Source organism: Anarhichas minor, unplaced genomic scaffold, assembly GCF_050575085.1.
Source record: "Anarhichas minor isolate MPS153535 unplaced genomic scaffold, ASM5057508v1 ptg000051l, whole genome shotgun sequence".
NCBI classification, from domain to species: domain Eukaryota; kingdom Metazoa; phylum Chordata; class Actinopteri; order Perciformes; family Anarhichadidae; genus Anarhichas; species Anarhichas minor.
The window spans coordinates 3,835,023-3,849,723 of NW_027466497.1; the positions used below are offsets into that span (position 1 = coordinate 3,835,023).

At 42.3% G+C, this 14,701-nt stretch overlaps 1 protein-coding gene across 1 annotated transcript in view; it reads left to right on the plus strand.

Annotated features, from left to right (window-relative positions):
- The window catches only part of LOC142931434 (adenylate cyclase type 2-like), a 44,683-nt gene extending 31,034 nt beyond the window's left edge, over nt 1-13,649 (plus strand). The window contains exons 13-25 of the mRNA XM_076075340.1: nt 1,975-2,044; nt 2,375-2,472; nt 3,186-3,270; nt 4,435-4,575; nt 4,991-5,119; nt 5,554-5,738; nt 6,765-6,849; nt 9,711-9,869; nt 10,616-10,762; nt 10,909-11,016; nt 12,290-12,404; nt 12,505-12,629; nt 12,721-13,649. Coding sequence (XP_075931455.1) covers nt 1,975-2,044; nt 2,375-2,472; nt 3,186-3,270; nt 4,435-4,575; nt 4,991-5,119; nt 5,554-5,738; nt 6,765-6,849; nt 9,711-9,869; nt 10,616-10,762; nt 10,909-11,016; nt 12,290-12,404; nt 12,505-12,629; nt 12,721-12,873 — 1,600 coding nt within the window. The 3' untranslated portion in view covers nt 12,874-13,649. The remainder of the gene's footprint in view (nt 1-1,974; nt 2,045-2,374; nt 2,473-3,185; nt 3,271-4,434; nt 4,576-4,990; nt 5,120-5,553; nt 5,739-6,764; nt 6,850-9,710; nt 9,870-10,615; nt 10,763-10,908; nt 11,017-12,289; nt 12,405-12,504; nt 12,630-12,720) is intronic.
- The last annotated feature ends 1,052 nt before the right edge of the window (nt 13,650-14,701 follow it).

The following is a 14,701-nucleotide window of genomic DNA, read 5'->3' on the forward strand; positions in this document are numbered from 1 at the left end:
TGCAAACAGAGTGAAACAAGTTGACAACTCTGTCTGATATCAGGCAAGTATTTCAACAGACTCTGCCTGCTTGTATCTTTTTTAAACGATTTAGTCATTAAAAGTTGAAGTATAGGAACTATAGTGAACTGAAGATCTGCTGCTTTTCCATAACACTATGTATTTATAGTTTTATCTCCCAGGGCATGTGCAATATTTTCACATATATTTTCGACTGCGTCTCAGCTGTACCACTGTACTGTCTCGTTGGCTGTGTGATATTTTGAGCTGATTGCAGCTGCGTGCAGCGCTATTGCCCAAGCTAAATTTCCCTTTGGGTACAATTCAGTGATAATTTATTGTCATTATGCAACACAGGGAGGCAACAAGGAATGCAGCTGTAACCCATTTGCAGCACAAGAAAAACAAGACAGAAAACAAAATAGGTCAAAAGACAGTAGTGGATTCCTGGAGTCTATTTTTTTGAATTTGCATCAAGAAGAAATGTAAACATCAGCAACAAAAACAGTTCTCTGGGCGGATAACATGACCGGCTTCTTGACATTAAACATTCGTCATCAGTTGTCCATCAACTTTGACTACGTTTGAGCACCAAGCTAAAGTATATCTTATCAACAGCTTATCAACAAAATGAGTTTGTAAATTACAGTTATTTCAAACGATTGTTATTTCTTTCTTAATTCATTTTACCAAGTGCGCAGTGTCTCCAATGTTATTTACCCCAAAATAATTGCAATGGTTATATTACCATATATGTTGTATTCACGAAACAAAAAAATGCTTTCTGGTTTAATTCACTGAAAAAGAGTGAATTGTAGCTAATTTAAAATTGAAATAACGTAAGAAATATTCAATTGATACCTTAGTATTTGGCTCATTACAGTGCCATGAAGCATATAGTTTTCAGCTACCACATAGCAACCCGGAGCCTGGTCCCTCTATACCAGTGGTAGCCAACACGGTGCCCGCGGGCACCCTATCGCCCGCAGGGACCATGTGAGTCGCCCGCAAGACATGTTCTAAAAATAGCACTAGTCATTATGGAGCTCCGTCTAAAATTGTAGTTGCTGTTCTTTTTTAATCAAAAACGCTTGCAGAGAGTTAAGAGAGTTGGGTACCCGGAGGCGCACGGCGGACAGCCAGGACGAGGCTGCTGCACCGCACTAGGTTTTCAGGTTCTGAATGGCGGGCGCATCCCGTTGGTGCCAGACGCGCGCCGCGAGCGCACCCCGTCGTCAGGTCCGTAATTCCTCGGAACAGGCCGCGGGGCAACAACTCAGGGGTGGCGGGGGTAGAGGCGAGGCAACGCAATCCGACCGAAAAGGCCCAGACTAGAGGTTTGAACGCGGGCGCCCGAAGACGCTCGCGCTCCTCGGAGGGTTGGATCCCCCGCTCGGCTATAGACGAGACTGGTTACTAGTTTCTTCGTTGAGAAAAAGGTACCATTGGAAAAGCTGGTGTCGGTGACTACAGACGGGGCTCCCGCGATGACGGGCCGGCATGCAGGCTTCATTGCGCAATGCAAAGGTGACCCAGACTTCGCAAAATGTCTACATTACCACTGGATCATTCACCAGCAGGCGCTATGTGCAAAAGTAACCGGCTTTGATCATGTGATGATACAAAAATATCAGAGATGTGATACCTCTGACTTTCAAATGTTGAAACAGATTAACAGAAATAAAAGTTGCATGTTTAAATATGTATGTGTAGCTATACCATCATTGTTGTGGAAATCATTATTAATAATTATTGTGAGGAATAATTAACTGACATGTGATCAAACAGTCTCTTCACATATATTATTATTATTATTATTAAGGTGATCTGTGCAATTTTGTTATTCAGGAAGTTCGTATCAAATAAGTAGCCCTTCGTCCTACTCGGTACCCTTGAAGTAGCTCTCAGTTTAAAAAAGGTTGGTGACCCCTGCTCTATACTGTCTGAATCGGTCTGTTTTGATTGTCTCTCCAGACAGTGGCTGAAGTCTGAGGACATCCAGAGGATCTCATTGTTCTTTCACAACAAAGCTCTGGAGAAAGAGGTAGGCGAATGCATACAAAACACCTGCCAGCATTGTTCACTGGGGAAAACATTGTGCAGTTGTCAGTGAAGCAGAAGTCATTATGGAGAGTGAACAACCATATAGGACACAGATTGTCCACTATATAATCTATACTACAACTTCAAATTCCTGTATTCTCGTATTATATTTATCGTTTTTACTTCATTCCACATATAAATCTGGTATGTTTTTATATTGTGCATGCTCATGTTGATTCTAACTTTGCTTTAGCATGATTTACTGCTGTTATTTTACACATCCTTTACAACGTTGTACCCAATTACATATTGTTTTGCCTTATCTCAACAGTACAGATCCACAACATTACCAGCCTTCAAGTATTACGTCACCTGCGCCTGCCTCATATTCAGCTGTATATTCATAGTGCAGGTCCTCGTCTTGCCCAAGTAAGTCTGCACCCCTTCACAGGATTTTACACAGCACAGTCCCCGTAGCGTCAGTGAACTCCAGCTGTGGCAGCAGGGGGGGGGGGGGGGGGGGAGTCATTTGACGCCGGCTGTCTCATCAACAGGACCTCGCTGAAATGAATGAAAGGAGTCAGGGGACCAAGAGGCAGAATGTTAGAAAACCGATCGAGATGCAAGGGCACCGTGTCTGGTAGTGATTATAGACGAGGTGAATCAAAGTGTGACATCTCTTTAAGGGTGAGGAGAGAAAGTCACGGTCATGCTATTTTACTGTCTCTGGGACCCAAAGGTGGAATTCGGCATCTGAGAGGCTATTGATTGTCTAATTCACCTCTCTGTGTGTCGCAGCATCGCTCCGCACATTTGGACGTGGCAACGGTCTGTTTTATGGCAGGGACCCTTAAATCAGCCGTGCTGTGTTCCTCTGTAGAAAATGTGATACATGAGCGTAACTGCATTACGAAGCACGTACAGTGTGCTGTACTGTAACATCCACGGTTCTACTTACTCAGCGTAAATGGATTGCAGGTCTGAGGTAGAATACATTAGAGCCTTCAATACATTCATAGCGCTGGATGGTACTGCAGAGGGCCAAGAGGAGCCAAGAGGGTTTAGAGTAATGTGTGTGTGTGTGTGTGTGTGTGTGTGTGTGTGTGTGTGTGTGTGTGTGTGTGTGTGTGTGTGTTTTGCAGAACTGCTGTGCTGGGGATCTCCTTTGGCCTGGCATTCCTGCTGTTGGCTTTGATCCTTCTCCTCTGCTTTGCTGGTCACATTCTGGTGGGTTTGCATGTATTCATCTTGCAATACTTACACATACACTTGAGACCATGAATTTAAATGAATGAATGTGCTGGTAACACTTTATATAAAAAGTCATGTCTATATATTATTATAAGCACATTCATAAGACATCAAGCTTCATAAAACTGTTTGTAAATGTTTATTATCATGTATGACAACTTTATAACAAGGTGTATAAACTATTATAAGTGGTGGACATAATTTATTATAAGTTCAGCATTCATAATGCTTTATACCTTTGCTGGCTATATGCTCAGTGTGTACAGGATTGCGGCTGCTGGCACCACTGGTCTAGTGGATTGCCGATCGTGACATTAGGTCATGATGGTCTGGTATACTGGTCAAGCTAGCCGTCGTTTGCAAAAACCCAATCAAGCCAGCTGCAACTTGGATTTTGATGCTTGTTTATTGGTGGTGTTACGGTATCAGTGCATGGAGCTGCCAGAAAGGAAGAAAGACCAAATAATAAAAACATCTCAAATGTATGACATTTGATAGACAAAGTAGAAACAGCATTATATTGCACATTTTAACAAAAAACTGTCAACAGTTTTACTCCAAGAACCATTTGAAATATAAAGTTGTAACTGATTCTTCTAAAACATAACACAACTCAATAATGACATGCTCTATATAAAGTACTAGCTATCTTTTAGTGTTTTGCTGACCAGACGTTTCCAACAGCATTAAACTGTTGGAACACTGCAGCTGCAGCCATTCTATGCGAGGTTTACATGAGCCGATCTCCTCTCTATTCTCCTTCATACAATAGTTCATCCATCAAGTCACTGCTGTTGTTTGTTATCCAGCTCAAGTGGAGGGATGGTTGTTATTAAGCTGCTGCAGCTACCTGTCACAAGTGTTTTATGGACAATCAATGAATCCCGTAAGAGCCTATTTTCCTCTCTTTCCTCTCAAGAGAGTATTATCACCCAGTAAGTTGGTCACTTCTAATTAATTGATTTCCACCCAACCACTATCTTTATATTAATTTGAGTCACATGAGAGACCACACAGTCCACAGAGGAAAGAATAAGAGGTTTCACTATGATTTGTATAGAGTTGTGCGTTGGGTCCATCCACCGCTTCTCCCTCTTTCTTCCTGCTCTCATCCTTCCCTTTGTTTCTTTGTAACCTCAGCAGGGAAGGAAAGGGTCCTTCTGCTCTCTACCCTGGTTCCCCACGTCCTCCCGCATCATCGTCACCAATAATCCCTGGCTGCGATTGGTCCTCACCATGACGACCACTGCTCTCATACTCGTGATGGCCGTCTTCAACATGGTGAGAAGGTTAAGACGTTGTGGATGCCGTCGGTCCATTGATGTTGTATTGGGTGATTGTGGAACAGCCGGGGTCACTGCACGGTTAAATTCAATGCTCTTTTATAGTTACGACACCAAATGTAACACTTTCGATGGCGTCCATACTTGCATAATACAGTACTAATACAATCAATTTCCACAGCTCAACCTGTGGAGGTTGAAAGGATAAAATGACGTATATGACGCCTTATACTAGGTAGAGACGTAATTTATATGAAGTGTTACTGCACTCCGCTACATGCAGCTCTGATTATCTCTCCACATAATTAAAACAGAATCTAACAGTTTTGAGGCTTTAAAATGCAAACGTAATGTAGATCAGTTCTAGCTGCTGTGCCAGTTCAGTGGTCCACCCTTTTTGTTTGGTTTGTTAGTTCTTCGTGGAGGATCCTGGAGGATCCATTGAGGACGTCCTGACAACTACTCCCCCTGTGAATCTAACCAATGACAGCCTGCAGGACTACCTGGAAGAAAACACAGGAGAAAACAAGTTTTACCTTCCAGTAAGTTCTATATGGAGAGGTCATTTTTTATTTATTTTATACTTGTTGTCCTGTTTTATCAGGGTTTAAATTGTTCCCTAATTTGTGTTGCTTTGGTTGGGTCTCACTGTTGGACTTTCTCTTGTTTTATTGCCTTTGCTTTGTTTTGTCTGTCAAAGCCCTTTTGTTTTTAAAGGTGCTATATAAATGAGTTATTATTATCATTGTTATTATGTAATAATATGTGTTGGTTGACTCACCACTGTTAGAGCAGCATATTTACTGAACGCACACAAACAATTCTGACATAGATAGACATCAGTTATAGACATAGACATAGTCACCACCTCGCTCTCTCTCCCTCTCTCTCTCTCTCTCTCTCTCTCTCTCTCTCTCTCTCTCTCTCTCTCTCTCTCTCTCTCTCTCTCTCGTTCTCTCCCTCCCCCCCTCCCCAGTACTTCATCTACTGCTGTATACTGGGACTGGTGTCGTGCTCAGTGTTCCTGAGGATCAACTATGAGCTGAAGATGGTGGTTATGCTGGTTGCGGTGGTGATCTACAACATCATCATCCTCCAAACACACGCCTCTCTGCTGGATGGATTTAGCAAAGCGCTGTACACCACCGAATCACTTGATAGGTACCTGCAAGCTGTACACACACACACACACACACACTCCTGTCTAATCTTGGTAATAATGAAACATTTTTTAGGCCCACCTAAAGCGGGGTAGGCAGTATATTTTTGGCATCATGAGACAAAAATTCCATAACAATGAGAAGGGCGTTCCTATTGGCTGTTTTACAAATGCAGATGTGCGTTCACGTCTCTTCAGACGTTGATTCAGCGTTATATATCCTGCAGGATATATGGACGTTTCCATTATAGCATTGGTAACAACTGCCTACGCTGCAAAGCAACCCAAAAAAGGAAGAGTGAAAAAGACAGTCTGACATTATCGGCAAAGTGTTTCAGAGATGGAGAGAGAAGCCTATGAAAACGACTAATGAAGCTGGACTCTGGTCTCGAGGGACAAAGTACCGCTGAGTTGCAAATATCCCGTATGACTGTCGATCAAGTGTAGCCCCTGGAGAGGAGGAGGATGAGAGACAGAATGACAAACAGCAGATGATGTTTATGGAGCTGAATTAATACATTTGACTGACAGCTGGAGTCTCACTGCTGAAGAAATCACATTATGCAAAAAGGTTTTCAGAGCAGCAAGAAAGATGGGGAAGAAATACTTTTCCAACTCGATTTTGTTTATTTTTCTCACCTTGGCTTTATCAACATGAAGAGTGTTCTGCTGTTGCCAAAGCACTGGGGCATATAAATAGAATTGTTAGGCAGTGTTAAATAAAAAGCAAAGACCAGGACAGCCTAATAAATCAATTTAGTGTCGTAACAAGCATCAATTTAGACTTACGGAAGACTAGCTGGCATTACATTATGTTGTCTCACTAAGTTCATCCTGTAATGTACACCAGTAAATGCAGATACATTGCATGATACATGACAACCATAGTCTACTTAAACGGTGCAGCACTAATAAAAACAAAGGAGGACATTTATTTTATGCTTTATCGTTTCAATGCTCCATTTGTTTTACATCTACATCAACATTGTATTAATTGATAATTCTATTCTCTCCCTCTCTCTGTCCAGACCAGGAGTTCTGAAGGATCTAAAGACGATGGGCTCTGTGTCGCTTTTCATCTTCTTCATCACCCTACTGGTACTAGCCAGGCAGGTCAGTATTCTTCTTATAGTGGCAATCCTTGAGATTTTAGTCCTTTTCACTGGTGGTAACAGCAAACGCGGTTTAATACTACAGGTCCCAGAATACTGGGGGCAGCAAAATAAACGATTGTCTTTTTAATAAAGAAGTTTAACAATAATTGTCCCTTTTCACCATTCTGTGAGCAACGTGATCTGATTTAATGCTGCACACGGTTGCATGACAGTTGTCTTGTTATGTAGATGCATTTTGGTGAATGATAGCGGTCAGTGTCGAGCTCAAACACATTGCATTTCCTGTCCGGTACTTCATATTAAAAGTCAACCCGTGCTGCTCCATTTAAATGCTTTTACGGGTGCAATGTGTAATGTCTACCCATCTGCTGCAAACCAATAGGGGGCAGCATTTCACCTCAACTACTGGGTCATGTGTTATAGAAAATAAAAAGGGCAACTTCTAGCAGGTCCAAAAACGCTGCTGTCTTATAATCTTCACGTGTGTTGTAGAGTTTGTCTATTGTATTAAACTCAAAACAAATTGTATCTTCATTTTCTCCTCCCCGCGGCCGGGAGGAGAACAGTCGGCACTCTGCAGCTCTGGGAGGGAGACGCCCCAAAACACCATTGCCCACTAAGTTCCGACTTAGCGAACATGTGACTGATCAGCCGTTTCCCCTGTTGCCGTCTTCTCGGATACTTTCATAATGTGCTGACATGAAAGAACAACAAAAACTTGAACCAATTGACACAAATTCCTGAAGACCCCTCTCCATTTTTACGTACATGGGTTGAAAGCCAAGGCAAGTTGTTTTGTTTCCGGTTTGCAACTTTTTACTTTTTCTACTCAGTTTGCAGGCGGATTACTACGAACTACGCTAGCCCAATGGATTCGCTTCAAACCAGTTGATGCAAATGCACCTTATTTTAATTTTGTTTCATGTAAAAAGTCTGCTTAAAATTCGCTTGACAATTAAATGGAATTTGGCTTTTGTTGCCTTTCATAGAACACGAGGTATTACAAGACAGGACGGGCCGGGGCTAGTTGGTTAGCATGCTAATTTGAGTAGATATCTACAGTACAGATATCTACTACAGTTGTATCTGTCTTATTGGGCCAACCACCGCTGTCACAGCATGTTATTATACTAATTATTTCTGCATGAGGAGAAACTTTCTACCAGACGAATTTAAATGATCTTCACTGCAAGTGAACCTGCGTTGAAGGATTTGGCTCAAAATGCTCAAAAAGACCAAAATACTTGTTCTGATGGATATTTTCGTGGCGTTGGAGCATCCGGCCTGGCCCCCTGCCTCTGTGTCCACCGTCCTCGCTTCATATAAGAGCTAAACTCAGCTGACACAGATTTGGTGAGGAAGTTTTTTCTTTTTTTGGGGGGGGGGGGGGGGGGGGTACCATCCATCATCTCTGATCCCAAAACAGATTTTCTGGGCAGAAAGACTCTCCCCAGAGCTTCTGTACCCAAAACTGGGGCTCCCCTGAGTCCAAACAGCTCCATGTGTTGTTCCCGTTCTGGGTCACAGTCGGCAGAAGGGAGGGAGAGTATTCATTTTACAACACAACTTTGCTTTGGTAAACTCTCTGCTGCTGCATATCTTATTCCGGGCTGCATTCTTATCAAGGTCTTTCAGGGTTAATTGGTTTCGTCCTTCCTAATGCTGTTTGGGTATAAATTAGTTCAATGAAATGCCTTATCAATTATCCTCAAAATAATTCTGGAAACAGGTCAGAAAGTGTCAGAATTGGCGTCATCCGATGCCCTCGACGCAGAAGTGCGTAAATTGGTTCCTGGATATGAGGGCACGAGGCCTGGCTGCATCCATTCGAAGTGCTTTTGTCCTGCTATTAACAAATTTGCCTTGCAAACTTTTTCATCATCAACCCTAATGAGCTAATTTTCTAGCAGTTTAGTCAGAGGGAGGAGAAAGCAGGTTAGGAGAACGGATGCATCTGTAATTCATCCCTCAAGAACAGATGCGCGATGGAGCAAAGCTCATTTACAGGCTTGTTAGCTGGTTTCTAAATGGCCTACTTTCTCAACCCCGGGAGGTATACTGACGTGTTCAAACTGTACAAACATACACAGATGGTCCTACCCTATCTGTATTTGTATTTCAGCCTCAGGCTATCGACGCTATAGCACAAGATCTCGGCACAGAGCAGCCCGAGCCTACATGCGTTGGAGCCTTCTAAATTGGCACCACTTTCATCTCAAGGGAGAAGTATTCAGCGCACACATACATCATCCAGACTGCTAACTACATACATGGAATATATCTCACAGGAGAGTGAGAGGGGCTCCCACACACATCCATACACAAACTGTAGCCTGGAGCTTTCAGATATATATACCATCATAATGATGGTGTGTTCGGGGGACCCCATCTGATCCACAAACGCACGCTCCTCGGATGCTTTGACCCCGACAGATAGAAAACTCCCTCAAGCATGAATAAGCCAAACATAAGAAGTGGTGGCTACCTTTTATGCAAAACAGTCCTGTCAGTTTCTCACTGTTTCACCGTCATCTTTATCGAGACATTAATTTTCCATGAATACCAAGCAAGCACTTTGGTTTCAGTTGGTTAGGTTTTCCTTGAAATCGCATCTATTTTACATTTCGTGGGAAATTATTAGAGCATAATTCAGGCAGTTTATCTTTAGAAAACGCTCTCGTATCACTTCTGTAGCTGGAGGAGAACCGCACCTCCAGTCCAAAATAAACATCAGTTAAAAATAACAGCTTTTCAGTTTCTGTTCTCCGTCTTGGTTTCTTCTGTGGCGTGTAGCTTTGGAGCAGAGTGCTGGGTGTGAATGACACAGGTGTCTCTTTACTCTGTGTCCTCCTGTAACAGAATGAATATTACTGTAGGTTGGACTTCCTGTGGAGGGACAAGTTCAAGAGGGAGTGTGAGGAGATCGAAACCATGGAGAACCTCAACCGGGTTCTGCTGGAGAACGTCTTGCCTGCCCACGTCGCCGAACACTTCCTGGGACGCAACTGGAAAAATGAGGTGAATTCACAAAAACAGGAGACAGCTGTTGTACTCATCATTTATGTTTTATTTATATCTTTAAGTTAAAGGAACAGTTTGTTTTGGGAAAAGATGGTAATGTCTGTAAAAAAAAAAAAAATGTAGCTGTGTGCAACAGCACACTTGCCAATCCTACCGGTCACAATCCTCCCGTATCTCTCAATTTATGACACATTGAAACGGAATAGAACACATCTTCATTATCAGTATGTGCTATTGATTCACATGATTTATCAGCATATGCTTTTGTCTTCTCAACTCCTACATGGTGTACGCATCATTTACTTTGGCAGTATAATTTAATAAACATATTTTCTTTTGGTTTTCTTTGTCTCACTCTTCATGCTCTGCTGCTGTTGCATTCTGTCCCTGCGTTAATGCTGTAATTGATGTAGCCTTCCTGACTCACACTTAAATTCCTATATTTCTCCTTAACTCGCTCCAGCGCTGTACATTGTTGCTGTACTCGGTCCTCTCTTATACTCTGTTCTTACTTCTGCCTTTCCTGTGATTAATGCTATTTTGCTGCTAGCGGTGACCCAGTGTCCCCCGAGATGATTCAAGTTTAATTTTATCTATTTAAAGAGTCGATGTTAGCTATTCGGCTCGTAGATCTTCTATCTGTGGTTGGGACTCATTGAAACCACGCACTGTTCGCCTTTCATACACCGGTGCTCGATCGATACAACACATCTAGCTGTTATCTTCTTCTCGCTCGTTATCAGGACCTTTATCATCAGTCATACGAGTCGGTGTGTGTGATGTTCGCCTCCATCCCAGACTTCAAAGAGTTTTACACCGAGTCTGATGTCAATAAGGAAGGACTGGAGTGCCTCCGTCTTCTCAACGAGATCATAGCAGACTTTGATGAGGTAAACTCTTACTCTTACACTGATGATCCTGTTTTTGTCTTTTTCAAAAGCAGCCACACTGGCTGATTACGCTCAAGGAGAGCTGGTGTCATTTCCTCTTCCTGTGCGTTTCATGTTATGTCCTGTATTCTTCATGTGTCCTTCAGCTGCTGTCCAAACCTAAGTTCAGCGGAGTGGAGAAGATAAAGACCATTGGTAGCACCTACATGGCTGCAACTGGACTCAATGTGACGCCAGGACCAGAGTGCGCACAGGCATGCTTTTACACACACACACACACACACACACACACACACACACACACATTGTCACACACGTGCACACGCTTCACATGACCTCAACAGCATTGGTTTTGCAGGATGTAGCTGTCAACGCTTTGGCGAGCTCCGTGGGCGTTTCAACCCGTGCTATGAGTGCATGTTCATGAGATATGTTTTGTACAAATAATGTAGAATATTACTTTTAATTTGCATTATCCAGTTATGCAAGAATGTAATATCATATAAATCATAAAATGCACTAGCTAACGTCTACAAGCTAACTTCAACAGGTCTCGTTAGTAGACAAGCCTCACGCGCGGCGCGCTTGGTAACGGTAACGTTTGCCCCATCGAGCTATAAAGAAGAAGTCACCATCGTCTATTGTCACCAGTTTGTCAACAAATTTTAAGTGAATTTCACTTCATCATTAGCTGTTTGTTGACTTATTTGGTGTATTTGAGCTCATATTTGATAAAGATGGTTTTGGCAGCTTGAGCTCATATAAAGAAAAAAAACTTTTCATTGTTAATTTATCGTCACAAAACAGGATGAAGCTCAAGCATCAAAGTATGAATTGCTGTCCAAATATATTTTTGCCGCTTTGTGTGGGTTTCCCCCTTGAAATGTGCTACACATCAACATTCAAGGATCAGTGATTCATCAGTACATTCATTTGAATACATCAGTGTAGTCACTGGAATGAGTTCACCGTGCACTCAGGAAGGTGTTTTTAAAAAACAGATCTTGATTGAAGGGAATTTGCTTAATTGACCGTTCGTTAAAATCCCCGCCTCTTAGTTTCTGTTGCTGTGTCTGTCAAGCTTTCCATTCTGGCACAAAGCAGTGGCAGATTTACAACTCTTGAGTATTAGAGTTGTCATATTTGTGGTAATGGGTAATTAAGTTGCACACAGGAGCAGGCTTCTCATTCCGGGCATTTAGTTCGGCTGAAATGACGACTGTCAGAGCCGCTGACGTTTGCTAATTTAGTAGCAATTAGGGCTTTTACTAACATACTCTTTTAATTAAGGGACAGCAAAGGAGTCTTAAATCACCCGGAAGGGGTTCATTTTGCAGTAATGACCGGCTCGCTGTATTATCCCGCTCATTACATAGCTACTTACTAAAGAAATCAGTAATTTGACACATTTGTATTTACAGTCTTCCCAAGCTATTTCTGTTAATTAGACAACGACACGTTGAGGTCCAGACATGGTACAGTTAGCACCTTTAACTTATTTTGTCCCCCTCTCTGCATTTCCCTCAGGAACATGACAGACAGTACATGCACATCGGCACCATGGTGGAGTTTGCCTTTGCTCTTGTGGGGAAGTTGGATGTCATCAACAAACACTCCTTCAATGACTTCAGACTCAGAATTGGTGAGAACATTTCTTATTAGCATAAATTAGCATAAATGTGTTTGTTTCTTTTCCTCCTGTTGATGTTGATGCCGTTGGTAATTTGGTGTTTTTCTGTTAGGGATAAACCATGGGCCGGTGATAGCAGGAGTAATCGGGGCCCAGAAACCTCAGTATGACATCTGGGGAAACAGTGTGAACGTGGCCAGTAGGATGGAGACCACCGGGGTGCTGGGAAAAATACAGGTGGGACGTCTCACAAAGTACAGGTGCATGGCATCCCGTGTGGTCATGAACTTCCTAATCTAGTCATGTTTCTTTCTCTCTCTCCGTACAGGTAACAGAGGAGACGAATGGTATCTTGTCAACACTGGGCTACATGTGTTCATGTCGCGGCATCATTAACGTGAAGGGCAAAGGAGAGCTGAAGACCTACTTTGTTCACACGGAGATGACTCGATCTCTGTCACAAGGGACCGTGATGCCTTGAAGACGCCACAACAACCGCACAAACAAGACTCGAGAACACAATCACACACACACATACACACACAACGTGGCCGTAGAAGTGATTTGTCATGCTCCGCAGCTAAAAAACCCATTACCAGCAAGCAGCACTGCAGTACAACGGACGGACGATTGTCGAGAACCAGTTTTGTCCTCAGCAACACGATGTAGAGCCGAGGTGCACCGCCAGGATGGTTTCCACATCTCAAGTGTGAGAAGGACTTTGCTCCGAGGAGCCTCATCACTGTCTAAAGGAGTGCCTGACTGAAGAGAGGTTTGCCAAATTAGCGCAGCTCTCAAGGTCCTGTACAGTAGTAGTGGTGCAGAGCTAATTACCCACGCCAGTGTTTCTGCAGTGCTTCAAAGCCTTATACTTGAGCAAACTGAGCCGTGTTTTTATAGATATATATCATATATATAAAATATAATATATGATATATATCTCTGCCTGGTTGGCACTGTGAACCGGTTTGTTCCATTTATTACCAAATGGATGTTACAATAGCTTCTTTTCATATAGAGCAGTTGATGCCAACAAATCGGCGGTGTGGTGGGTAGTTTGCCAAAAACCTGTGAACTGTATTTAGAGCTTCAGAGCTGCGTTTGTGTCCCACTGAAGAGTCGTCGGACTCCAGATTCGAGAAGAAAATAGAGTTTTGTTTTTTTCTATAATCCATCTGGAACCAAACAAACAGCAATGTGTGTAAATGTCCACTGCTATCCTTTTGGTATTCATTAAACATTTGTATATTAACAGACGTCCTCTGTCTTTGTGTGTTTGTTTCACAAACATTCACAGGATGTGCTCACAATGCGAGTGCCGTTGAGTGCTTAGAGACAATACAGGTTTTCTTTTGGCAGCTGTATTTATTGTATTCATCTAACATGCCAGAGCTAGCTTAGCTTAGCACAAAGACTGGAAATGGGGACATAGAGGTTGTTGTTTTTTACACGGATAGAACATTAACGCAATATATATAATACATATGTATATATAATATATATGTTATGAATGAGTGTTATAGGTGCTGGTAAGCAGATTTTGTTAACAACTGACAGAGCTAGGCCCCCCCCCCCCCCCCCCCCCGTTTCCTGTCTTTGTGCTAAACTAAGCTAATCTACTGCTGGCTGCAGCTTCATATTTAGTGGACAGATAACTCTCCGCCATTAAGACAATTTCTCAAAATGTCAAACTATTCCTTTTAAATATAACATGACCTGTGATCTGTGTAACTATCACATTGACCAATAGACCCTCTGGCTTACAAACACCAAATGTCACTGTTTGTTGGGACTTTGTAATTTTTTGCATGATTACTGTCAGAGTGTATCGAATACATATGTTTTTTCTTGGTAAATATGAAGTAAGAAATGGTTTGTTTTGCTGATACATGGAGTAACAATCAAAGGCTGTCCATGTGAAGCGTACTGTGATGCAATGAGCTACATTCACTGCAGGACTACGCAGAAATCGCTGAGGCTGACTGCTGATTGAGGTGTGAAATCATTGTTCTTTTTTAGGCTTTTGTGACCACATGCCAATTTATGCGACAACATTTACATTTTACTCAGCAATCTTTTCCTCCTTTTGAAAACAACACCTTGTGTATTAGCTTCAAATCCTCCTAAATAAACACTGCAGTTCTAACACCGAACAGATTCAAATACGGTATCTTTTTTAAGAATTAATGGTCTATTTCTGCCAGAGTACAAAGCCAGAAACAAATGAGAGATGTCTGTGCTCCTATTATGTAGGAGGTTAGTCTCAGTCGGTTCAGGATTAATAGACAAAAATAATCCAACAACTTGCA